At 39.3% G+C, this 26926-nt stretch overlaps 4 protein-coding genes across 12 annotated transcripts; all 4 read right to left on the bottom strand.

The window, feature by feature from the left end:
• Window positions 1-3462: 3462 nt before the first annotated feature.
• On the bottom strand, window positions 3463-9777 carry LOC103701383 (citrate-binding protein-like). 2 transcript variants are annotated; one of them, XM_039133250.1, is made up of 3 exons: window positions 7803-9777; window positions 4524-6064; window positions 3463-3998 (listed from the first exon to the last, which is right to left on the bottom strand). In XM_039133250.1, exons 2-3 carry the CDS (start codon window positions 4797-4799, stop codon window positions 3606-3608), a joined length of 669 nt encoding a protein of 222 aa, XP_038989178.1. In that variant the 5' UTR covers window positions 4800-6064; window positions 7803-9777; the 3' UTR covers window positions 3463-3605. The 2 variants fall into 2 exon arrangements, 1 of the variants encoding a protein (XP_038989178.1); XR_005514639.1 differs by lacking the exon at window positions 4524-6064.
• Window positions 9778-10113: 336 nt separating this feature from the next.
• On the bottom strand, window positions 10114-11402 carry LOC103701223 (abscisic stress-ripening protein 5-like). Its single transcript, XM_008783213.3, has 2 exons — window positions 10947-11402; window positions 10114-10596 (listed from the first exon to the last, which is right to left on the bottom strand). The coding sequence occupies exons 1-2, from the start codon at window positions 11265-11267 to the stop codon at window positions 10414-10416; spliced, it is 504 nt and encodes a 167-aa protein (XP_008781435.2). The 5' UTR covers window positions 11268-11402; the 3' UTR covers window positions 10114-10413.
• A 3112-nt stretch (window positions 11403-14514) lies between these two features.
• LOC103701226 (protein SET DOMAIN GROUP 41) lies at window positions 14515-26132 on the bottom strand. 8 transcript variants are annotated; one of them, XR_005514635.1, is made up of 9 exons: window positions 22581-26132; window positions 21887-22064; window positions 21659-21732; window positions 19265-21464; window positions 19079-19118; window positions 18888-19000; window positions 18695-18793; window positions 15766-17078; window positions 14515-15647 (listed from the first exon to the last, which is right to left on the bottom strand). XR_005514635.1 is itself a non-coding variant. In XM_039133249.1 (9 exons), exons 4-9 carry the CDS (start codon window positions 20021-20023, stop codon window positions 16023-16025), a joined length of 1962 nt encoding a protein of 653 aa, XP_038989177.1. In that variant the 5' UTR covers window positions 20024-21464; window positions 21659-21732; window positions 21887-22064; window positions 22581-26132; the 3' UTR covers window positions 14568-16022. The 8 variants fall into 8 exon arrangements, 3 of the variants coding, with proteins under 3 accessions (XP_038989177.1, XP_038989175.1, XP_038989176.1); XR_005514637.1 differs by having other exon boundaries at window positions 14515-15636; XR_005514636.1 differs by having other exon boundaries at window positions 14568-14760; window positions 14846-17078.
• Window positions 21667-26315, bottom strand: LOC103701227 (thioredoxin Y, chloroplastic-like). Its single transcript, XM_008783219.4, has 4 exons — window positions 26139-26315; window positions 22581-22669; window positions 21887-22064; window positions 21667-21732 (listed from the first exon to the last, which is right to left on the bottom strand). The coding sequence occupies exons 1-4, from the start codon at window positions 26313-26315 to the stop codon at window positions 21667-21669; spliced, it is 510 nt and encodes a 169-aa protein (XP_008781441.2).
• Between the last annotated feature and the right edge of the window lie 611 nt (window positions 26316-26926).

Genomic DNA, 26926 nt, shown 5'->3' with positions numbered 1-26926 from the left:
GAGAGGTGCAAGTATTTTTTTTCCTTTTTTTTCATTTCTAGATTTCAAGATCAGTGGCCAAGGGTTCTAAATTATTATGTATAATCTATTTTAAAGGAAAACCAGAAGTTAGATAGATTAGTATTTGAACTACAGTTTCTTTTCTATACCTACGAAGGAGAATTCTACTTAAAGGTTAATTAAGAGATGTTCCATCTTGGAAGAGAAAACTCACTTAAAAAACATAAAAGCATTTATTTGGAGCTCACTGAAACCTAGAGATTGTTATAGTACCTTTTGAAATATTGAGGCAAACGGAGACATGAGTTATTAATGAATTTTGAATGATTCACTTTTTTATTGGAAAAATAATTCTATGAGCTATTCTTTGATGCATGAAAATACAAAATTATTCAATAATTCATGATTTTTATATTTTTTTTATAAATCTTATAAATTAACCTCTTTCCTCTATGCATCCTCCTTTTTGAACTTTTAATATGATACAGTTCATAGTCTTACATTTGTAATTAATGAATATTGGTTTTCTAATATTAGGTTATAGGATGGTGCAATAAAAATTTCACTTTTTCCCCAAACTTTTTTGATTTCTTTTTTCTTGAATTGAATATGTCTATTATAAATATAGTTTTGCAACTTCATATTTTCATCTTTTAAAATTATACAACTAAATATTTCTTAATTTTGAATATGAATGTGTCTATTTTAAGTAAAATCTTATATATTTGCATATTCTCTTTGTCCTATCATCTTGCTTTCTTTTTATGAGACCTATATTTTTCTCCTTTTGAGACTAAAAGAGACTATTTCCACTCTTTCCAGACTAAAACTCATGCTCCATGGTAGACCAAGCCATTGCCCACAAAACCAGGTCATGGTATATACTTGGAGGTCCAAGCGACCAATGCTCTTTGCAATTGAATTTTGGCCGCTTAGCATTTTATCATCGAAAACCAAGGTTGTCATATGGGCTTTCAGTTGCAATATCTTCTTATCATAACAACATGATATCTTCTAGAGAATGAGAAGTCCTAAATTTTTGAATGGTTCAAATGCATTTGCAATTTTATGATTAGATATCAGCCTAATATCTTTTCCCCAGGTCAAACGAGTGGTGTTGACAAACTCAAGATTGTCATTAAACCGGTCATCAACTTTTATTTAATATCTCCCAACCATCCTTTGCCGTTGCCGACCAGCCAGGGCCTGGGACTCGGATGGCCGACATACGTCGCCACGAACATTGCGGGCATCACAGGTAGTCCTTTACCCATGACGACATCGTGGCTGTTAGATCTCGATCGGGTATTAGGTTGATTTTGTTTTATATTTCAAAATTTAAATTATGTTTTTTTAATGGATTTGTGATATCGGAGTCACAATATCTATACTAATATGTAATAATTAATAAACATTTATAAGTGAGTCATAGCATGCGATAAAACAGCTCACTTCAAAACTTCAATCCCACGTAGATTTTATATAGCTCTCATATACATCTAAGTCGTCCCCGTCGTCCAAACCGCGGATCATTTTATCCAAGCCAAAATATTGTAGCCAGTGCATACTATAGATGCAATCATGCTGCAGTTTTTTAGAGATAAATTTTATTAATTTTATTTTTATTAGTATTTTAATATAAAAAATATTAATAATTCAAAAAGTAAAAGAGTCATAAGAATAAAAATTATCATGTCAAACAGTGCTATCCACCTTACAGCATACCTCAAATTCAAATCAAATAAAAAAATAAAATGGATTCTCCTAATTTTTTAGTTTTTGCCAATTTCTCCAACCCCCCCACTTCCGAAAAAAAAGGGAGAGTGAGAAGGGCCTCACCAGATCTGAAGGCTCTTTCCTTCATGCTGCAAACATCCTCCTACGCTGCACCGAGACCCTCCTCTACTCTCCTCTTCCTTTCCCCCCCTTGTCTACTTCTCTCTCTTTCTCTCACCTCCTTTCACACGATGTGGGGCAAAAGATAGGCAGACCCTCTCACAGGATGCATAAAAGCGGAAGAGAGAAAGAGAAAGAGAGAGAGGAGAGAGAGAGGAGAGAGGAGGGCTGCGGAAACCGGCCGAACCCGGCGGGCGGCGGCTGCGAAACCCAAAGGAAAGGAGAGCCGAAACAGAGTAAACAAGGAACCTTTCTCTCGCTCGATTTCCGTCCGATTTCTCGGACAGCGGCCGTGATTCCAACTCGGGGGAAGAAGGGCAAGAAAAGGGGAAGAAGGCTAGGGTGATACCTCGGCCCCGCCGGCGGCGTCCGGTGGTCTCGATTTCCGGCGAACCCAACAATGTGCAACCGCGAGCTCAGCGGGAAGAAGAAGAAGAAGAACGAGGGAGAAATAACGGAGATTGCTCGGGGAGGAGGCTTTGGAGGGAGAGGGAGGACTCACGAAGTCGGATTCCTTCCGGCGATATCGGGAGGAAGATGACTCTCATCGGGACTCCTCTCCCCTCCCAGGCACGTGCTCGGCACGTGCCGACTTTTTTTTTTTTTTTTTTTTTTGTGTGTGTGTTTTGGCCCAAATTCAATTGGGCCGGTCAAATGGCCCAGTATGCTTCAATCCTTCATGGTTGTTAATGCAAATGTGGATGATGTTAAATTCTTCAAGGCTTACAAACTCCCTTTCATATGGTCTGAATGTGGATACCTAATAACTCCAGTACCCTTTCGCTCCTTTGATAAACAAGCTTATCCACCATATTTTAGGTGCACTAAGCGATTAAATTGGATAACTTCACGTTATCTACCCTTTAGCCAGCAGCTATGCTACGCACAGCTAAAGACTCTCAAACATGAAATATAGTAAAAAATTATTTCTTAAGTCCCTAAATAATTTTTTAGTTATTTTCCTAAATTCTTATTTTTCTTATAAAGTTGGTGGAATTTGCTGAACTTTAAAGGGAACAAGTCATGGCAGTATTATTATTTTGAGGTCCCTGATCAGGCATTCGATTATATGGTGATCTCGGATTCTCAGGTTTTATGCATATGCCTCTAGAGCTCTTCGATGAAAATTTCTATCCGCAGTCCAAACCTTTTTTAAGAAAACAAGTGGCGTAATTTTCTTTCAAATTTATAACTTCTCTGTACTATTTTAGAATATGGAGCAAAAGAGGATCGAGAATTTACCATTAGGTGTCGTTCCATTGAACTTTGAAGTTGTATTATGTCAAAGTGAAAGCTGTCCCTCTTTGCATCGATGTAAGCAAGTTCTCAAATGAAATAGATTGCTTGTCTTTTCTTTTATTTTTTTTAAATTTTTGATGTATTTTTTCTACTCTTTTGTACCTTGTACTTCTAATGGCAGCGAAAGAGATCCATCAAATACGCTGAGTCAAAATTTTCAGACTGAGACAAACCATGTTGGCACCTATGAAATAGCCCAATAGTAGGAGGTCCTTTTTTCCCAACAATAAAAGAAGGAAATAAAAAAGGTGATGAATAAATTAAAGTATTCGACCAATCTAACCAAGACAAAGGATACTAGACCAGGAATCTTATTGTGAGCTACAAACTGTTATTCGAAGGAAGCAAAACTAATACAGAGTCATTATTTTCTCCCTCGAACTCAAACAGAGTAGCTTCTATGCTTCAGCTCAGTGAGGAAACTTTAAGACCTTGATGTCCTTCCACAGGGATTCCATGAAGTAGGAGCTGTAATTTTGTGCATAAACGCCACACTTGAAGTAATGCGAGGCCCCTCCACGGTCTTTTGCAACCAGCTTCAGATCTCCATCAATGAAAACCTTTAGCAGCCCTGTACCAACTTCATGGATCACATTCACTCGAAACCATCTCCCATAGATATCGTCTTCTATGAGCCGTGTTTTATAGTACATGAGTGCACCGTCGTAGATCCTCAGCATCAGTGCTGTAGCTGTGTTCGTCCGATTGGCTCCGAAGACTTGCATGATGCACACACCGGTTGTCCCGCTTGGGACGTAAGCTTGTCCTTCGAATTGCCACACTCCAGAAGAGTAGTCATATCCCTTCGAGAGAGAAATCATCAAGAATATGATGAGACTAAGGGATTCTTTAGTCAGTTTTAAAGCATATGCATATAAACAAACCTCAGCAAAACCATTTTTAATAGCCTAATATCATATGAACTGAGAGGAATAACTTCTGGAGCGACTAGATTTCCCAGATAAAATTGGCCCAAGATTGGCTGGTTAGTTGAATATATATCAAGGTTTCTTAGTTATCCTGCTTGACCTTTCGTGCTGAGGAAATGGCAGCTTGGACCTCATTTGTATCACAGAATTTAGGTTAGTTAACATCTCGATAACAGACAAAAATAGAAAAAAAAGTGGAAAATAATACAAAAAGGAGCTCGTTGTGCCTTTTTTTTTTTTTCTTTAAGAAAGAGTGTTTTTTTTTTCTCGAGAAAGAGTTAGAAATCCTAACCCATTTTCACCAAGGAAAAAAAAAACCTTCTTCACCTAGAATATCAAGGAAGAGATGCTGAAAAAAGAAGAGAAATGCGAGATAGTTGAGTTTTTTGTGATTCATACACGTATCCGAATCTCAGAACGAGGAGCAGTCGGACTCATTGGAGAGAGGGGCTTGTCAGCAGACAGGACCCACAGCTTGTGAACACCATTGGTGACGCTGTATCGCTCGCTCACAGGGAGGTCATAAGGTTTGTGAATGTCGAAGCTGGAGCTGTTGAGAGGGAGAGAGATGAAACCATCCGTAGGGTCTGTGACCGGCCATGCCGCGACTCCTTGGCCATGAAGCCGAACAAGAGCTACGTACATCGACACTAAGAGGAGCAAGTAAAACTTCATCTTTCTCTTACGGACGCAAACGAAGAGGAAAGGGAACCTCGTCTTAGAAGCAATGTATTACCATCCTCACGCCCACAACTTTATAGAGAAAGGGTTTACATCTTGAGCTGCAATCCGTGACGCCTGGCTAAATTTTTAAATAAGAGATTTGTCGGTTCTCTAATTATAATTCCCAGTTCAGCCAGCAACTTGTTTCCCATTATAAATTTCTACTGCGTCCATTATAGTACTTGCAAGGTCTTCAAGAGTTCTGTTTGCTTCGTTATTCTTGTCATCACAAGAGTCATTAGGATGGATATCTTGAACCGTTCTTTACAATTCATTCTTGTCCATAATTCTTCCATGATTGTAGTAAGTTTTGTTGCTACTGGAATTTGGAAGTAAGAGAGGAGTAGGTTATTAGTGACTATTAGGTCCCATTATAAATGTCCATTTGGAGAAACAAGAAAACTACAACAATTAGTTGAGACATTTCTACTAGTCCATGACCTAGTACAATGGCCGGCAGCATGAGGTCTACAGACATGACCGTGGCGACTGGCGACTAACCAATTGAAACAAATGAGCTGAACTACTTCTATAGGAAATTTAATTAACAAGACTACACTTCATTTAAAAGGAGTCATGCTTAATTTAGTTTACACCAACTTCTAGGAACCCTTGACCGCAACATCAGGCCCTGTTTTGGCCCTGACACTGGGCCGGTGGCTGTGTCTCCCAATATCGCTAAGGGTTAGTTTATACCTTCCTCTATTCATTTTTCCCCCGGAATATTTCCATATTACTTCCTATATATCTCTCTAAACTGCTCCCTTGTCATCTTGCATTTGTTGGTATGTTTTCAGCTCCTTGGTCAAAGCCTCCGTTAGTGCTCTTTCTCAATATATTCTTCCCATTGTACCACAGGGCAAGAGCTAAACCAACGCAAAAATTCACCATTGTGGTAATGATGCAAAGGTGGAACCACTTGTCACGCCCCGAACCTGTCATTCGGTAGACCACATGACGCAACATAATTCCTAAAACGAAGCCGTAAAGATCGTGCAAGACCTAAAATGAACAATATCTAAATAATACCAAAAATTTAAAATAATAATTAATAATCAATTTAATCCGATAAAACCACTATAATTAAATAACCAACTTGCTCGATTACAAGATTCAGATGTTCATCGATATTAGAAAAATAGAAATAACTAACTAACTAATAGTTCTGCAGCTCAAACTCCGCGTCTCACCTATCTGAAATTACACATCCTCTGACTCTGAAAAAAAAATGTAAAGATAGATATGAACTTTTTCAGTCCAATAACAATCTCCAACCGCTACACTATAAATAATCAGATAAACAATACTAGATAAAATATTTACCATAATAATATTCGAAAAATTCATTCAAAACAACAAGCACATAAGCCATTAATATCCATCTTATCAAAGAAACACGCGCGCCCACACAGATATATATATATATATATATATATATATATATATATATATATATATATATATATATATATATATATATATATATATATATATATATATATATATATATCCAATTTAACCAATTATTTAATAGTTTCATACGCCATGTGTCATTTTTTTCCTCATTATCTTAATTTCCAAGTTTCGTATTAATCTTTCTCTAGATCTTGACTAACCAAAATCATAACCTAGTCCAAGACTGCTAAATAAAATCCCACGCATAAGCCCGTGGAGAATATCCCACGCACAAGCCCGTGGAGGCTGTCACACACATAAGCCCGTAGAGGCTATCACACGCAAAAGCTCGTGGAGCCTGTCTCATGCGTAAGTTCGTGAAAGCTATCCCACGTGTAACCTGATGGAGGCTATCCCACGTGTAAACCCATGGAGGCAGTCCCATGTATAAGATCATGGAGCCCATGGAGGTTGTCCCATATGTAAGCTCATGGAGACTATTCCATGCCGAAGTTAGTCAAACCACTTCTTATCCATCTAATTTACATGTTATCTTTATCGAATCAAATTCTAATTACATAGTGTATTTCTTACAAATTAAAGATATTTATCATCATTGTTCATATAATAATGTTTTCAATAATTGATATCCTCATATAATAATCATACAAGTATGTTCATACTGAAAATGATATAAAACATATCATCTCATGCAAAACGAAATCCATAAATACAAACCACACGATGCAAAACCAGTGGTATAAATTCAATAAATATGTATATATACTAGTGATCAGGTGCAAGGATTCTTACCTCTACCAAAAATAGACTCAAATACAGCAATTCACTAACCCGCTTCGCAATCTACGAGCTGGGGTGTAGAGTACCCCAATCAATGCCTTCTTACACAGACAACTCTTTCCCTCCAGAATCAAACTAAATTATCAAAAAAAGAATTATATAGTAGACTAGTAACCTAGATCGCCTACCGGTATCCACTAGGGGTCCATCACTAGATCCCTCGAATCCCTTCCATCAATTACGTGGATCAACTAGAGAGGAAAAATGGAGAGAAAGAAACAATGATAGAGAAAAGATGAAGGAAAGAGAGAGCAAGGTAGAGAGAGGAGAGAGAAAGAAGGGAGAAACCTCTCTTCTCTTCTTCATGAAGAAGGAAAGTTATCTTTCCCTTCCTCTTCGGCCAGAACCTGGGGCAACCACGGCGGCCACGAGCTTCCTACAGCCACAATCATCGCTGATGATGGTGGCTAGCTGGCGTAAAGAAGAAGAGAGAGGAAAACAACAAAGATAGAGAGGGATCTACACTAAACTCAGCCTAGACCATGGCCGATTCTACTGTCCAATGGTCACACGATCTCAAAGGTCTCAAGAAGTGGTGAAACTCGGCTAAATCTAGCAACTCACGATGGTGAATAAAGAGAAAAGTAACCAAAACAGAGCACTCCTGTTTTAGATTAATTTCCGGCGATTCGCCAACTAGTATCACGGTGGTAATGGCCACAGGACTTGAAAAAGGAGAGAGAAATGGACGATGCTTACCTCAGTCTGGCGAGGTGATCCGGTGGATTTTTCAGTGAACAATTAAGGGAGAAACTCGTAAGACAAGCTTGGGATCGGAGGCTATTCCTCGAGTTATCGTGGATAATTTTCAACGGACGAGGTGGGGAACCTTTAATAAATGAGATCCCTAGGTTTAGCTGGTGTTTGGATTGCCTTAGAACTATCAGAGTTCAGCGATATCGGGAAGGAAGAACTGGAGTCTTCTTCTCCGCCTCTCACCTGCAACAAGGCTTGCTCGAACACCAACAGACCCAGCCTCTTCAGGCCGGCCCACTAGCCCAAGGAAGCTAGGCTATCACACCACTGCTCGAGCAGATATGTATTTTCATATTTAGCATGATGTCAAAGCTCATTTTTTTTCCAGAAAAACTGTGAAAAAGATCATCATATATTTCGTCAGAGATGAAATAGATACAGAAGAGTAAGAAAATGGAAAAAAAGAGAAAGAAAGAAAGAAAAGAAGAGGCAGGGGGACCCAAGCAGCCGTTATATCAAGCCTGATCCATAAAACTAGCCCAATTACTAAAACCGGGCCCAATAAACAAAAAGTCCAACGAACCAAATCACGGACGTACCTGGTCAACCCAAAACCAGTATAACTATTCAAAGTCCATTTTGGCACCAGCTTAAATTTTCTCAAAGCAATGCATAGGATGTTATTCTAGCAAGACAGTGCATTGTTAATATGAAGAGGATGAAATCATATAGCAAGAAAATTATTAGTGGTTTGAGATTTTAGAACCTGACATAATCTGATCACAATGTGTTGTGATCCTGGTTCTCATTATGATCAAGTGGAATTTTGATCTCTGACCATGATTTTATTTATTTATTTAAAAATCTCTAACCACGAATGCTAATCCAACTCGTGAACCATGTGCTTTTGTTACATCATTCGAGCACTTTAAAATGGATCCTTTGATTTTACTCAAAAAAAATCTATGACAATTAAACGAAAGATTTGACTTCGCCTTGCTCATGAAAGCGTTCGAGTGGTCTACTTTGTCGAGCTGACAAGCTCCCTTCGCTGGTTACAGCTTGCTTGGGTGGGATGGTAAAGGTAGGCCAAGAGAGAAAAGAAGTTGATATCAAGTTCAGGATAAGGCTCGAGGTATCCTATCTCCATCCTGAGAATTTTGATCTTTGTCCATAGCTTAGAACCAGACAAGAAAGTCTGCCCTTGTGCAAAGATTATTAACGTAACAACTCATTAGTCAAAAAAATATTACTTAGATTTCTTAGTTCTTCATCCATGCTACACCACACAAGTTTCTCCAACGGCCAGTAAATTTACCCCATCGCGTAGGCAAAGGCAACAATTATGAGGTCAATAACCTGCATCGGCTGCAGGGCGGAATGGATAGAATGCATGCTTTGCTGATAGTAACGAGTCCTGGCCTGCAAGTAGCTTCCCTTGCATATCTGTTGTATATAATCTTCAATAAGTCTACTCGTTACTGTGTAAATAAATAAAGAGACGTTCTCGCTCCAAAAGAATAAAAGCTCAAATAAGAGAGACTGAATCTTCTCCCGTTCTATTTTCTTTTCCAATTACGTCATTCGCCACCCATTTCGTTCGATCTTATTGATCATGGTGGAGCCATTTCAATGCATTTGCCCTTGTCGGATAATGATGGGTGCTTCAACCAGAAGGATGGGCATCCAAAAGGCAGCACATCCCATCAATCACGCATCGCCCTATGCCCTCAATTTTGCAACACGCATAAAGCTGGCCACACAAATCCCGAGGCCACCACGTCATCCAATCGAGAAGACGAACGGTTGTCAAACATCCAAAGTCGTCACGCCGCATATTTCAAGCAATGCGGCACCTTGGCGGATAGCGCAGCGGATCGCTGCGGATGGATAACGTGGCAGCCACCGATGTACAGCATCCTGCGGTGCAAAATGCACCACGTAGAGGATCGTTGCCCGCCTAAACTACCACAGCCAATATAGCTATCTGATATTTTTAATATATATATATATATATATATATATATATATATATATATATATATATATATATATATAATTTTTTAAAGTTTTTTTTTACAACGGCGAGTGACGCAGACACGTGATTTCTAGCCATTTGAGATACAGTGATGCGCTGTACTCAAAGATCCGGACATTAAGTTTGTCGTTTTATCAAGATCACTATTCCCGGATTGATGGCCTAGAAGCTAAGTGGGGCCAAGGGATTTGGCATATACGAAATTAGAAGATGCCATATCACATTCTCTTTCGTTACTTAAAAAAAAAAAAAAGAAAAATCATTAACATCTCAAAATCTGCAAATAGTGAGGCCATGGTGTCGTTACATTTTATACTTTAGTTGCATCAGTACTAAAACAAAGCACCGCCTCAGTTTGAACGCAAGAAACTTTGGAAAGGAAAGGAAATCTTCACACCACCAAAATATATAGAGCCAACATCACAAGGCCAGAACAAACCGGCACTTATTTGGGTGTCAGGCTGTCAGACCCAAATACATCACCCTAAACACCATGTCAAACCATGTCACGCTTACATAATATAGAAACAGAAAGGGAAGATATATAGATATGGGGAAAGGAAAGTTCCATCCACTCTAGAAGAGGTGATGATGCTTCTTCCCATGAGATTCCTCAGCTTCCTCCTTGGCTTCCTTCTTCTCATGGTGCTCATGGAAGGCATACCCTCCGCTGCCCACCGCCACGGCCGCAGCCACCTCCTCCTCTATCTTATGCCTGTGTGCATGCTCCGGATCCTTCTTGGCCTCATGCTTCTCATACTGAAACATTGGTTGTGATAAAATCACAATGTTTAATTACCAATCGATCTCTAGATTTTGATATGGATAAAGTGAAGCTTAAAAAACAAAAAATAATTATAACCAAATTAAGAACAGTGTTGTTTTCTTAACATTATCATCTTTCGTTTTCGATTATACCAAATAATAACAAAAAAGGCTTCTTATGGTGGACCCCACGAGTCGTGGATACGTGTCAAGCATGACGAATACCAGTCTAGATTTTATAGATCTTCGTCTGTACCCGACGATCAGTGATACAGCCCACAAGACAAGAAGAAGAATGGTATGGTGCTCTGCGGGAACAAGTTAAGATGTGAAATGAATAATACCAGACCAAAGGCGCCGGCGGCTATCGCGCCCATCTCGCCGAGATGCTCCTTCTGCTTGTGGTGCTTCTCCTCCTTCTCATAATCCTCGTACCTCCCCTCGTTGGACTCCGAGACCACCTCCGTTGTCTGGGCGTAGCCGGCGTTGTACCCGCCTTGGCCGCCGTACCCGGCGCCGTACCCGGCGCCGTACCCGCCTTCGCCGCCGTAGCCGCCTTCGCCGTAGCCGCTTCCGGTGGAGTAGGCCGTCTCCGAGTACTCCACGGGCTTTTCCTCCTTGTCGTGGTGGAAGTGGTGGTGGTGGTGGTGCTTCTCCTCCGACATCGGTGATCGATCGATGGCTTAAATCAGGTTGTGGTGATGGTATATGGTAACGAGAGGAGGGTAGGAAGGGGGTATATATAGGAGGGGAGGTGATGGGACCGGGACGGATGGACCGTCCTGATTTGCAGGGATCACGGATCTGACGCCTTTTTGAGTTTTTATATAAATATTAGTTAATTAGTTGCTAAGCAAATCGGATTTATTTTATACGTCGTTAATAGATAATAAGGGAAGATTTGCTTGAGAGTGGTGGGCCCTCGTTTCTTTTGACCTTTCTAGTCCTGTGATTCGTCAAGCCGTGTGAATGCTATTGCTGACGCCCGCAGTGAAATAAAAGGCATAATGTGGCATGAATATCGAGTCGCCAAAGTTCAGTACGCGCCAGGCGCATATATTGCGCATACTGTTATTTTTTTGGTAAATCGGAAACAGAATATTTAAACATAGATTTTTATTTTTATAATAGTGTGGGATTAGTTACTCTGAAAAATGATATATTTTCTTTTTCTTGTTAGGTAGGAGTGCGTGTGCTTTATTTTTTGCTTTATCTTGATCACTTCAAGACCACGCATGCAAAAGAGAAAGGTAGGTGCGAGTATTTTTAGCCTTTTTTTCATTTCTAGATTTCAAGATCAGTGGCCAAGGTTTCTAAATTATTAGAAGGCATTTGAACTTTGGTTTTTTTTTTTTCTATACGGACCAAGGAGAATTCTACTTAAAAGTTAATTAAGAGATGTTCCACTTTGGAAAAGAAAACTCACTTAAAAACATAAAAGCATTTACTTGGCGCTCATTGAAACCTAGAGATTGTTATCCTACCTTCTAAAATATGGAGGCAAATGGAGACATGAGTTATTGGAATGAATTTTGAATGATTCACTTTTTTATTAAAAAATTAATTTTTTGAGCTATTCTTTGATACAGAAAAATACAAAATTATTCAATAATTTATGATTTATATATTTTTAATAAATTTTATAAATTAACCTCTTTTCCCTATGCATCCTCCTTTTTGAACTTTTAATATAATACAGTTCATAGTCTTATATTTATAATTAATGAATATTGGTTTTCTAATATTAGGTTATAGGATTGTGCAATAAAATTTTATGGAAGACTTCATGCTATCCGAGTGCAAAGTGATGATGGTGTCTTAAAATTAGAAAACTGAAATTTAAGCAGAATTTTGCAACTTCACTTTTTCTCCAAACTTTTTTGATTTCTTTTTTCTTGAATTGAATATGTCTATTATAAATATAGTTTTATAACTTCATATTTTCGTCTTTTAGAATTATATAACTAAATATTTTTTAATTTTGAATATGAATGTTTCTATTTTAAGTAAAATCTTATATATTTGCATATTCTCTTTGTCCTATCATCTTGCTTTCTTTTTATGAGACCTATATTTTTCTCCTTTTGAGACTAAAAAAAGACTATTTCCACTCTTTCCAGACTGAAACTCATGCTCCATGGTAGACCAAGCCATTGCTGACAAAACCAGATCTCGGCATACTTGGAGGTCCAAGTGAGGACCAATGCTCTCTGCAATTGAATTTTGGCTGCTTAGCATTCTATCATCCAAAACCAAGGTCGTCATATGGTTTTTCAGTTTCAATATCTTCTTATCTCAACCACATAATATCTTCTAGAGAATGGGAAGTCCTAAATTTTTGAATGGTTCAAATTCATTTCCAATTTTATGATTAGATATCAACCTAATATCTTTTCCTCAAGTCAAATGACTGGTGTTGACAAACTCAAGATTATCATTAAACCGGTCATCATCTTTTATTTAATATCTCCCAACCATCCTTTGCCGTTGCCGACCAGCCAAGGGAGCCCGGGACTCGGATGGCCGACAAACCGCGAACATTGCGCGCATCACAGGTAGTCCTTACCCATGACGACATCGTGACTGTTAGATCTCGATCGGACGGCTAGCAACGCATCTCTCAACCGACTCCCCATTCGCATCTTAAAATTTTTCGACAGCGAAATGAAAGGGAAACGCACCTGAGCCCCACGCTTCCACCGTGAAGTTGAGGCACCAAGAATGGCCACGTGCCATGGTTACTCGTGGAGTCAAAACCCAGAGTCCTCCCTCTCGTAAAGCCCCGCTCCACGGGATTAGAGCACTTGTGCGGGGCCCGCAGCGATAATGAGGCGGTGCGGCCCCCCGCTAAATCATTCAGGTGGGTGGGATATGGTATTCAGGGGCAGTGTCGGCAAGGATAATCCCAGGAATATCCTCTGATATCCTTCGGTCGTGGCGCCCGGCCGCCCGCCCTCCGTCGAAGCAACGTCATACGAGTATAGGGTCACACATCTCCTACAATGATCCATCTCGGCCGTCCTATCGGAGTTAGCGGACGAGTAATGTCATAGGGGGCCACCACGGGACAACATCACCTAGATCGGACGGTGCCACGTACAGATCGTGAGCTTTCGCTAATGTGATTTAAAGGACACGTACCAAAGGAATTGTGTGGACAATATCAGACCTGGTGGCCCTCGTTTTGGGCCCGCGGATGAGGGGAAAATCGGATCCATTATAATCACCAATCATAACTCCCCATCCGTAACCGGGGCCAGAGGTTTTATTTCTTCCGGAGTCTTGGATTAGCATCAAGTCACTTTCGTTTGGATAGGATGAGGATAAGCAGAGTAATTCTTATGCGGAAGTTTGCACGGGATGTTTACTGGGACGAGTACAGGAGACGTGAACACGTGTCTTCAAAATATCTTCAAATATCAATCGTGGATGGGCCCCACCAAGTGAGGGGTGGATCTGTGGTTGCCTTTGTGGTGGGGTAAACTAGCCCTTCGTCGTGGCTGTGAAACGTCAAGATGCCACCCTGCCACGTGAGAAGATGTTGCCCGTGAACCTTCCCCGGATAAAGGAAGGAGACATATACCTACTTGAAGTCTTAGGTGTTCGTTCCATGAGCTCACCCAAATTTGGGGGCGTACTTTGTGGATGAAGCCTTCCCCAGATAAACAGATAGCCACATGTAAACTGGCATCGGAGAAGTTGAAATTTGACCAAATACGCGTCGTTTTTCCATTCATGGAATGAATCAATTCATCGCATTCATATTTCGGCATGGAATTGGATGCTACACCTTTGGAAAGCACTGCATGTATTCTCCTCTTATCAACAAGGGACGCCCCTTCAGAGCAACCAAGAAGAATGACGTAGGTCCTTTTGAAAAGTGAATTTTCCTCAACTGTTTACCACTAAAAGGTGTGCTAATTTCATGACATTGGATTAAACGATGCATTCATCGAGCACATACATTTTGGATCTGCCAAAAATCTTAATTACTTTTTATAAATTATAAGCTATCATAATTGAAGAGTAAGCGAGTCACACACGAGGCAACCTTCTTGTGGTACCAGAGGAAAAGTTAAACAAAGGAGACTTAGAAGAGAAGGGTCCCACCTCAGGCATGCCATTGTAGTGGTCCCTCGAGGTGTCATGTGGACGGTGCTGCACCAAGAGTTGCATCCGGCCTTCAGCACGACACGCAAATCGGATACACACACAAAAAAAAAAAAAGGTCGCAGCACAGTACCCATGCAGAACCCAAAGAGCTTGTGGTGGGTTGAGTCATAACCGATCTTCCCCATATAGTTATTGCCCAAGTGTTGCCGTCCTCTAAAACCTTTGTGTTACGTATCATCAAAGCAGGTACGATGCCCATATGAGGTGAGTTCAATACTTCAATATGAAAACTATAGAGATTTAAGGTCCTTGAAGCAGTCGATACCGTGCATGATGTAAAACTCCAATGTAACCATCCGTCGTCCATTCAACTGAACTCATGTTTAAAGTCGGCCTCCAAGTCCCAGAAATCCGGGAAAAGTGACGGCAGGGATATTAGTGGAAATCGATAATAGACTGAGTAATGGAGTGAAATGCAGGTTTAGAATCACTGGAGAAAAATTAGTAAACCTGAAAGCAGCCGACAGTTTTAAATTTTCCCCGTTCAGGCTTCAGATACAATGTTCTGCCCAGCCTTGGACTACTACATGCCAACTTGCATTATTCTTCAGAAATCTGATACTTTGATCAGTATCTCTCCTTTATGATTGAAGAGAGAGAAAACATAACTTCAAAGTGTGAAGATCCTCTGCTTCTTGGGGTTCCTTTCTATATTCTGCAATTATGGAACAATGCAACAAAGCTTGAATACTTGGAAGCATAACTGAATTTATTATTATAAGGAAAGGCCAACTTTAATTTGTGCTGCACCTTTATTTAAAGCAGAGAGACCAGAATTGCAAACCCAGCAGCAATGATCCAAACCTTTTTCTTTTTTCATGAGATGTGCCATAAACTAGTGCATCTTTTATAAGGCTTTACCTGCCACTAAACTGAGAGATGAATTAAGAAGCATTTGAAAAACATTTGGAACAAAATAACTCTCACCAAAGGTTACAAACAAATATTATATTGTTCACATCAGAAAACATACTGGAAGATGGTTCATACCTTGAGCTCAACATGCTTACAATCTTTTCAATTAAACTTTGCCGTATATGCTTTGTGAAGCTAACATAAGAAATCAAAAATGATATATCTTGATGGTGTGAGTTCTTGTACTAATCTGAAGTCAGTATTAAAACCAGACCCCTGTTGTTTAAAAGCCCGATTTCAGAATTTGGCTGCAACTTTTATAAACAACACAGATGTGCTAGCTAGCTGATGAACAAGATAGACAATTTACATGCTTCCAAATGCATAATGCTTCAATGGCTATTAAGCCCTCCTGCATGCACCAAAAGGTTCTCATTAACACTGCTAACAGCAAAGCACATACATTCATTAGATTGGGGCCCTAAGAAAATGTCAACACAAGCACAACCAGAACTACCATGCAGCAGCTCCTTAACATGATCCGTTAAATAGTTCCGTGGACCGAAGCATATGCTTGCTAGGTAACTACCATAGATGAGACAATGAACAGCAAGCTGAAAGAGGCCCTTCCTTTCTTTTTCAATGGACATTTCTGCTTGGTATTTGCATTCAGAACACTCTGGCTTAGCAAAATTAGTAGTATCTCTCCCAACAGCAAAAGTCTGAGATCGAACCATGTCCAAATCAAGCCAGCTGAAATCTATTGGACTTCTAATACTTTCCAAATAACAGAAGCCTTGAGCTAAAAATGGCCAGGAATGCAATAAAATGCTTGAGGTACATCCGAGAAACCTCACAGGTGCAGCCTTGAACTTATCCCCAAGAAGAGCAGAACCTTCTTTGCTGGTGTTCGGAGAATGATGTACCGCCCAGCAAATTTCTGATTTATATATCGGTCCAGTCGACCCCCATGGTGGACTTTGAACAATACTCAATATTGATTCCCCTGCACTTATTAAATAATGTGTGGTGGTTGCTATTAGTGAGGGTTCAGACAAGAATAAGTGGTGTGTGGCACCTGCGAGCAGCAATGAGTAAGCTGCAGCAGCCCTGACCATCTTGAAGAACTCCAAATTATTATTCTCACCCAAACCAGTTGTTAGTAAGCTGTTTGCACATGTTCTATAGGCAGATGCAAGTATGATGTATGCATTCAGAGAAAGATGATGACAGGGGTGCAATCTGAACTTGCTTTCTGAAGGATTATCTGCTTGGAACCTTTTGTTTTCATAGCTTCCGGAAAGCATGCTTTCAAGCTTATGACAGCAAGATTCAGGGTCGTCATCTGATGTGTATTCAGATATAGCTTGGTCTAACATATCAGCTAGCTCTTCACATCCAGCATCTCTGCTGTCGCTGTTATCTAAATCCAAATCCCTAGCATAACACTGAAACAAGATGTTGACATTTACATAATAGTATCCATCATAACTCAATATTTAACATTCATGGACAACAACATGTGCATCTTATGCAACCAAGGAGTAAGGCACATCTCTTACACATGCTCAAATATTTTGTTTGTGTGCCTGTGTGTGCATATGTTGCCCCTCCATATCAATAATCTCTATTTCATCCACAGCTAATTATACATATCTCAAATAGTTACTTCCTCATTTGTGCATACACACAAATCCCCAAAAGTATACATTGTGATAAATAATTATCTGATATTATATCATTCCGCTAAGGGTTCAAATCCATTCAAATCAAATCACAAGCACCACGATCGGCTCGTGGTCAACCTCAATGAGCCCATGCTGCAGTGTTTCCTAATCCACATAGGTCATGAGCCAGGTTCGCTCTAATACCATTTATCACAAGCCACGACCTCGCCCAAAAAGACTAGCCAGAAGATATTTTTTGGGTTTCTTAGTTCTGTATAAATATTCAAGATCTCTCTGGCAAATAACCGATGTGGAACTAAACAGACACTCGCACGGATCCTCACATTACATGCGAGCTACAAGATAGATCCTGCTACAACTATGATATACCAATGAACATCAAAACCCACTTTTAGCTAGCTGCTTGCTACATCTATACAATCGAAAGCATGATAGTTCAAATCCTAGGTACTGCTCAAAAAATCAGTAGCTGCTTGATATGTCCATAAAATCAGAAGCATGACAGTTCAAATATTGGGTATTGCTCAAAAAATTAGAAGCACGACAGATTATTATAATTATTTATCCCTAATAAAAGATTGAAAAATAAAGAAAAAGTTTTTTTAAAGATTTTTTTAGGACAAATTATGTGCAAGCCAGAAGACGTAACAGCAATAGAAGTTTCCTAGATCAATTTAACACCAAAAAAAAAGAGAAAGAGAAGAACTAATATAGCGAGGTGAGATAGCAGTAGAAGACCTACGTAAGTCTTGCTCAAACTTGCATTGACTTTTTGAAGATCTAGAAAAACTGTCATATGATTTTGGCCAGTTTATTTGTGATACTCATCTAGGTACCTAACGAACTAAAAGTTTATGCAACCATTGGAAGACAGTAGCCACACCTCAAAGATTATAAATATTTAAATTTTCCCCCATGCAGGATCCAACTACAGATCTCAAGTCTGATCTTATCACATCTCAAAGATTATATATAGTGCCAACAGACCGATAACCATCCTGTTTGTCTAGTGAGGAAAGATTTAATTTAGAATCAAATCGACGACCAGAATTTCAAAAATCTGGTTTCGTGAATAGGTGTAATATTATGACAGTTCTTGCACATAAGATTAATACTAGCAGGCAATTGATCGAATCAATTGTCTACAACAGCGACTATGATGCATATATACAAATCATAGTGCGACCCAGTGGAATGTCATAGTGCAACCCAATTAACTGATGGTACTAAACTAATGCATGCATTTAGAGCAGACTAGTTATCTATCTTTTAAAGGAGTCATTAGTAGAAGAAAAGAACAGTAGATAATACTTGTGAGAGTAAAAACGAAAAGCAAACTTATAGATCATCATATTCCCATTTTTTTAGTTACTTACATTTAAAAGACGGTCTATATACATCTCTTGCGATGCACTACAACGTTCACAACAGCAAACAAATTGATACTTTGACCACAAGTCCAAGTGTCTCATTGCCTGAAAAATCCAAATCTGAACTTGTCAAAACAATAGAAAGATCGTAGCAATTCGGAAACCAAAAGAAATATAGCATCTCCTTAAGAAAGTGTACCTTAGGCTGTAGCAGGTCAGTGTACGTAATGCAAACCTCCTCACCTTCCGTGATTGGTTTGATGCTTCGAACTATAACCCTTGGCCCATATCTACACAATCCTAGAAACAAAACTAATCAATCTATTAATAAAAGAATCCAATATAAATTTTTAACAAATACAAAATTCAAAAAGAGAGACAAAACTTCACCATGGCTCGCTCCGCCTTCACCATAATTTAATGCCTTCCACTGCAACCAACATCAAACCCCATACTCACTCCAAGCAAATAATTGATATCAATTAAATTAGCCACTTTTAGAAAATTTTACAAGTCGTATAGCTTAGGAACTTGTTTTAACTTTCGAAATTACTTTAAAAAAAAACTAATTATTACCATAGCGGACGCATCTTCAGTACCAGCGGGCGAAACCCGAAACGAACCCGGCTCACACGAACCGGTTCCCTTAGACAGGTCGGCCAGCTCGAACCGGTAGCAAGCGTTGGGCGCGCAACTGTGGTTGAACCAAGAGAAGGGCGGCCCGTAGACGGCGATCCCGAGAGCGCCCCTCTCGCTAACCTGCACCTCCACGGCGTTCGTTAGCACCGCCAACAGCGCCTCCTCCTCCACCACCGCCACCGCTCCATCTCTCCTCTCATCTCGCGCTCGCTTCCTATTTCTCGCGCGAGATATCAACGACCCGCCCTCCCGTATCCTCTCCGCGACCTCGCCGCCTTCTTCGAGAACGTTCTCTAGATCGCCAGCGAGCAACCCGCCGATCCGCCGGGGGGACTCGCCCCGGCGAGGGGGAGTGAGGAGGCCTAGCGCGTCGAGGGAGTAGAGGAGGCGGAGGGCGGCGCGGAGGTCGGAGGTGGGGCCGGAGTTGAGGGGGCGGAGGCTGAGGAGGAGGCATTCGCCGGAAGAGGCGTGGGGGATGGAGTCGGCAGCGGAGCAGGCGAGGGAGCAGTAGCGAACGGCGGCGTCGCAGGCGGGGCAGGAGAGGGGAGTGGCGGAACAATTTTGCTGTTGGAAGGGGCGGAAGCAGGAGGTGCAATGGGAGGGGAGGAAGGAATCGTGGAGGGCAGCGGCGATGGGAGGGATGTACGGGGTCAGGTCTTGGGCCAACCCCGTCTCCTCGCGTGCTCGCATCTCCATCGTCGTTTCTCTTTGCTCCAATCTTCTTTTGTAGCGTAAGCTTAAAGGATTTGGCTACAGTGTTTCCAAGCATCGGTTTATTAGATGAATGCAAGTATCGGCTTATTACGGTCAAAATTTATTCAGTCGCAGTGAGTTGCCTCTGTAGTTGACCCAACATAGTCCAATGGATTCGGTAAGGTTTCCAATCTAATATAATTGACGGAATTATTTTTTTATTTTTCATTTTTTTGTCAAAAAAAAGCCTTTTATTTTATTTTATTTTTTATTTTTTTATTTTTTTGCTTTCCGCCCTCTACCGCTATATTAAATTAAACTAATAAAAAGAATGCCATATGCATTTAGTAGCAAAAACATATCTCCCTCCTAAGAGTTTAAACCATCTCTTTATGGCAGTTTAAATTATTACAAAAATAAAATAATTGATGTCAAAACTAAATTTTTTTTGTACGTCACAACTTTTATTAGTCATGTAAATTTCTCACCGAAAAATATCAGAATTGAAAAGAGCCTAATAGGATCGAGTAAGATCCAGACCTTTCTAAAGATAGAATTTGCACTAAAGTCTAAAGTCTCCGATGCAGTTATCAAAAAATTTATTAGCTTCATAACTAGCACTTTCTACCATCATCTAACTCAAGAAATTAAAATAGTCCATACTGAATTATATAAAGCAATTGTAAAGAGACTTTATCATCCTTCCCAAAGGCAAAAATAAAAGGACCAACAAATTACCAAGGTTGGACTATGTTTAGTGAAAAGTTGCTTCCTTCAAGTTAGCATAACCTCACCATGAATGTAAAACATAATCAGAAGAAAAATGATAAGAAAAAGAAGAGGAGCCTAGCTGGTTAGGTGGATGCCAAAACTTGCCAATGCTTTGGAGAGACCAATTTGTCATACCTAATCATGAGGAAAATTTCCCCCATTCTGCACCTCAGTCCCAAAATATATAAGCCAGTGACCACTATTTCTGTATTTCACTTAAATAAATAAAAACATAAGAAAATAAGAGTATGCAAGACCGTCAAAAATCCAGGAATCTGGAAGGATATTACAAAACATGAGTTCAGAATCTCGCCAAATTGCTCAATGAGCCAACTGTTTCGGCCATGCCCCCTCCTTGTAACTGCTCCATTCACTCCTAGTATAACTATTCTTGCACATTCATAACAAAGAGAATTAACATTTACATGGCACTTTGAGTCTCATGATTTAACTAATATGGTGAATCAAACAGGCACTGAAAGCCAAAGGAGCAGACAAGTAGATTTCACAGACCGAAATAATTGGTAAAATATTTGATATGTTACAAAGTTCAAGAAAAAAGAACTATATGCTTTTGTCATGTGGTTTTGCTGTTGGAAAAATCATCCTGCATTACATCATCTCAACTCCTCAGACATGTTTATAGAATACCCCCAGAGTTCATAACTTAGACCTGCTCAACAATGAAAAGGAGCAGCCATGTGGAGATCAAAAGGAAGTGACCGATTGAGATGAAGCAAGCACAATATGAAAAAGTTGATGAAGTTCTGTACCCCAAAGAACAAATTAACTTGTTGAACAAAAACTAAATAATACGCTGTTCATCATTAAAGGCACTCCATAGTCTCAATACATAAAACAGCTTACCAAGCATGCTATTGTGAGACTGCAAGAACACTCTCAACACGTTGAATGAGCGCATTAGCAGGCATTGCTCCTTCCTAAATAGGGACAAAAAAGATAGCCAGCAAAATAAGAACAGTCAAGCTAGGATCATGGAGACAAGTAAAGATATAATTCAATCAGAAATAAGAAAATTAGTTCCGGTTATGGTTGACATAATTTGGCGGGGAATATGATTTAGTTCTATCTTACAAAGCGATCACAGGGCTTCCCATCCCTGAAAATGATGAATGTAGGCAGTGCTTCAATTTTGTAGTGATTCGCAATCCTTTTGTACTTCTCTGTATCAATTTTGACCACTTGGATTTTGCCTTTTAATTTTTCACTCACTTCGTCAAGAACAGGAACCATGAATTGGCACGGACCACACCTGCAAAACAAAAAAAAAGGAATGAATTTGCACAAAAAGGAATTGTAAAAAATAGAATCGACACACACTTGATGGTACCATGGGTGTATAAAGGATTATGTAAATGAAATGTTTTAAAATTTATATTCAAGTCCTAACAGAACTTGTAGAAAAGTGGTCCACCTTCCAGTTTTGTTATTGAGAGAGAGAGAGAGAGATGACAGCCCCATTGCCCAACCTGGGACAGAAGTACAGAGCTCAGAAAGAGAGAAACTTTAACTCAAAAATGGAATCCATGGATTTATGTCATTTTGCTTAGTGTCGGAATCTGCGCATATCAGCGTTGCTTCCTCTCCATAGCAGGTAGAATGTAGTTCTTATTACCAAGAGGAGCTCAAGCCCCCCAATGATAACAAAAGAAGTTCAAAGAACTTATTATAACAAAAGCAATGGAAACATCAACACATACTAAAGAGGAGTGATTATCAATCATGGTGCAAAAATACAGGTTATTCACTTGAATAAATAATTGCTTACCAGGTCGCATAAAAATCAACCAACACTGGCTTGTCAGATTTTTCTAGCAATTCATCAAATGAAGAAAATGTTTGCTTCTTTGCTTCAACCTGCAGAGGAATTATCAAACAAATTTTATAATTATTACATCAAAACAGCCCAGATATCAGTTGTTTATTTTGGGACCAGCAGTACAGCATGGCAATTGAAGTCATGATGAGGGGGGGGGGGAGGGGGTTTTCATCAAACCCCCCAAGTCATAAATATATCTTGCCACAAAAGTAAAAAAAAAAAATCAAAGAACTGTTTTAAATTACACTAAGATAAAGAGCGCCAAGGATTATTGTAAACTCCCATCTATATCAGATATTCTTGGCTATAGAGAGTTGAGACTGCTAACCAATCAAGAAAAGAGAAGTGCCATCTTCCCTGAATGAAAGTCAAAAATGATGCTGGTTTACAAATCTAGGCGGAACTGTGAGGTTCTGTTCTCAGGAAAATGCTAGAGTTGCAAATATCTGGCAGGATCAAGATGATGGGGGACAATGGATCCAGAGGTTCAAAAAGGCAACAAACAGCCACTATGGCACATCCTTCAACTGTGGAGAATATCAAAGGCTTCATGAGAAATGGCCCTTCTAGAATCCACAAACCAAGAAATTCAAACAGAATAGCTGATTGGCATGAATGTGCCAGCCTAGATGCATGCACACATGCACAAAAGCAGCTTCAAAAGCACTTGACTGGTTCAAAACTCCTTAGGTCAACATGCTGGCATCAGCCACGATGCCCACAAAGCCTCATTCCACTTACTTGGAGCTAGCTGCATGCCATCCCCACCTCATATTTCATTGCCAGAACACGTGCTTAAGGGTTGATATGATAGAAATTACACAGCAGACATAAGTTGCATATTTTGGGAGGAACTTTCTCGATGTGCAAGCAAAAAGGAAGTAGCGAAGCCCTTCACCTCTCTTGCCAAGATGGATAACTGGTGAATCAGAGTCTGAAATTGGCAACAGACACTAGAGGAGGATGTTCTAGGAAATTGCAGCATGTACAAAACGTTATCAATCCATTACTATGCCACATTCAAATCACCGACTATGTAACTATCAAAAGAAACACAAGTAGAAATATTGAAAGGATTTATCACTGCGCCAAGCACTACCAAGTGGTTCAAAAATATTCTGCCATTCCTCATGTGTATGTTCTGAAAATTCGAACCAAATCCGAGAGAGAGACAGATATTATGGGTAAAGCACTGAAGATATGCTGAAAAGATGAGTAGCAGGCTGGCAGCATGTCCAGTGGCTTATAATATTTGGTGTGGCATGTGAAAGATCACTCAATTTAAGTAAAAGCATCGACTAGTGATCATGAATTCATGATGCATCATTACTGCAAAAGAATTACTAAAAAAATGATGGACAAGCAACATAGTTATCAAGGTTTATAGCTCCATATATGATAGATGGTAAGAATACTCAGCAAGCACCGGAAAAAAAAAAAATAATGCCACAAAATAAATTAGAAAAAACATAATCTGAGGTGGCAGAGATAAGCCAGATATGGTGGTAGCATGGAGTTTATACATGCATAGCCTAAAATACATTCTTAATATCATTCTTTCAAGAGTTTGTTACTGGATAACGTAAGGTAGTAGCATATACTTTATACATGCATAGCATAAAGTACATTCTTAATATCATTCTTCATGAGTTTGCAACTGGATAATATAAGCTTGTATAGTGGTGTTATACATGCAAGCTATTGTTTGCCCTATACAAATTTTCTGTATTGATAATGAGGCTCAGGAGTACAAGCATGCACAATACATATAGGCAAACATACATATATTCGTATACAATATGTTTGTATTTATTACAATGAGAATGTAAGCATGCATATATACATATACATGCAAACATACAAACATACATATACATGTGTTCATATTTATTACAATGAGAAAGTAGGGAACAGCAGATACCATTGAGAAATTCTTTTTTTTTTGTTGTGAAGATTCCTTTCCACCAAAATTTCCTAAGATTCTTCCATTATTGATTTTATCATTGGATCTTTTTAGTACCTAGAAGGACTGGAGACGCGAAGAGAGTTAACTCATCAGAATATTTAGGCTATGCTCTTGAGTCTCATCAGTCTCCTACATCTTATAGGAGCTTAATGGCAAGTTTCTCTGGTTTGCTCAGATATTTCTTGAAACAGAGAAAAGGAGAGAGATTTAACAGGAATTTAGTTTATCTAGGGTTGAGAGTTCTAGATGATATACAGTTTAGATTTATTCTACAATCAAATGAGCAGAATCCCTTATGATTTTTTAGGTGTTGCTAGGATAATAAAATGCCTGATGTCATATATGGTGAGCAGTGGCAGAAAGGAAAAGAATGAGGAACCAAGAAGGACCAAAACCATGATAAAGCACAGGAGGTGGATTAAGAAGAGGAAGACAAGAAACTTGGAAATCTTGCAAACATACCTAGTAAATACAAAGAAGAATATCAACGCTATTCCTAGTAGATAAATAATTAATGTAAATGCCACTTGCAATTAAGAGCAATAAGTGAAGGAAGACAAGAAGCCATTTGAGACATAATTCCTCTTAGGAAGAGTAGAATGCTTGCATTAGGTATCTCATTCCCTATATTTCTATGTATATGTTTCATTAAATATCATTGAATTTTATTGAAATAGTAAAATATTTCAAGTCAAATTTATGTATGTACGTAAAGAGAGAGTGTGTATAGAGCTAATTTATGGGCACCCATCAATCTTGACCAGATGACCAAGAGATCAGCATCAACAATCCAAGTAATTTGATGTGATCGACTGCTTGCTATCAAAAAAATCATGTAATTTGGAGATCCCTAGCCTATGCATCCCTTATACATCTAGTTTTAAAAAATTGACAATTTAAATAACATGAACAATACCTTTTTTTTCACCACTGGATGCATAGACTAAGAAACTCCAAATTACATGAGTTTTTAGCAGTAAGTAGTTTAGAGATTACTGATCGCAGTCCAAAGGCTCAGATCATCAGTGTTGGGCCCCAGTCATCTGGTCAGGACCAACCTTATCTGGGCTACTGTGTAGCCGTCCAAATATTAGCTCTACTATACACACACATATCCACAAACTTTCCAATGAACTGATTCCATACAGCAATTTTGGATAGGATCATAATCAAGAAGTTATTTGTTCAGCTGAAATGTAGACTTGTATGACTGGGTTGTTAGTTTCCTTGTCAAACTAGATTCAGCTAGCCATACTAAATTGTAAAGAGGTGAATTAAATATTAAATAGCTCTCAGTCAGAACAATAATTTAATCCCCACCCGTCCCCCATCTTCATCTATTCTTTTACTAATCTACATTGGAAATCAGACTACAAGTATTATTTAGGCTCAAATCACCACCGATTTAGCTCAAATGAAAGAAAACCACCGATGATTTCACCTCGATCAGATCCCTAAAATTCTAATACTTTATCATCAAAACTTGAAACTAAACCAAAGAAAAGATATCGGATAGAAGGGAAAAAAAAAAAATCTGTCACCGGAGTAATTATTCGGCGCTGAGGAAGCGCGGCGAGCCTCCGGCTCCTCGCCGTGAGGCGGTGGAGCGGCGTCGACCGCAGCGATCTCGAGGCGGAGAGTTTGGAGGGGTCGAGAGAAATCGAACGGCGGAGATTGCACGACGATGGCACGGCTATCCAGGTGGAGCAGACCGCCATTTCCTGGGGTTTCTAAATTTTCTGTTGAAGAGGGGGAGTGATTTTATAAGCGAAAAAGATAACGCGATTCCGCTGTCGCGTGTTTCGGGTTCTCTTTTATTCCAATTTATGGCCTTCTCATGTCTGCCGATATTGCCCCTAGCATGCCGCTGGATTTGCCGCAGTGTGAGGAGAATTAACGGTCTGTTATCATTTGATCAAGGGGCTGGAATGTCCCTGAGTTGAGGCACATGTTTGCCACGAGAGTTGGCTTTTAATAATGGCTAACCATTCAGAATATACTTTGTGGTGAGGAAACAAAAAAAAAAAAAAAAAAACCTTAGGCACACTATAAGCTTATGTCTCCTAATTTTATTAAATATATTTATACACACATTGTATGATAAACTCGCCAAAGCAAAAAAAAAAAAAAAAAACTAGTTATGATAAAAAGATGTGCACGTTTTTTCTCATTAAATTTGCTATATGTACTATTAAAAAAAACTCATTGCATGACAATTTTACAAATGTTCATCACAAACTTGATTATCAGCTAAAAAAAACTACTTGTTGTTTCCACTTCCAGTAATCACCAATGTTTAAACAGCTAGCAAAAGTTTGATGAAACAAGG

This window comes from Phoenix dactylifera, chromosome 14, assembly GCF_009389715.1.
Source record: "Phoenix dactylifera cultivar Barhee BC4 chromosome 14, palm_55x_up_171113_PBpolish2nd_filt_p, whole genome shotgun sequence".
Classification (NCBI taxonomy): domain Eukaryota; kingdom Viridiplantae; phylum Streptophyta; class Magnoliopsida; order Arecales; family Arecaceae; genus Phoenix; species Phoenix dactylifera.
This window is presented reverse-complemented; position numbering and strand designations above follow the sequence as displayed.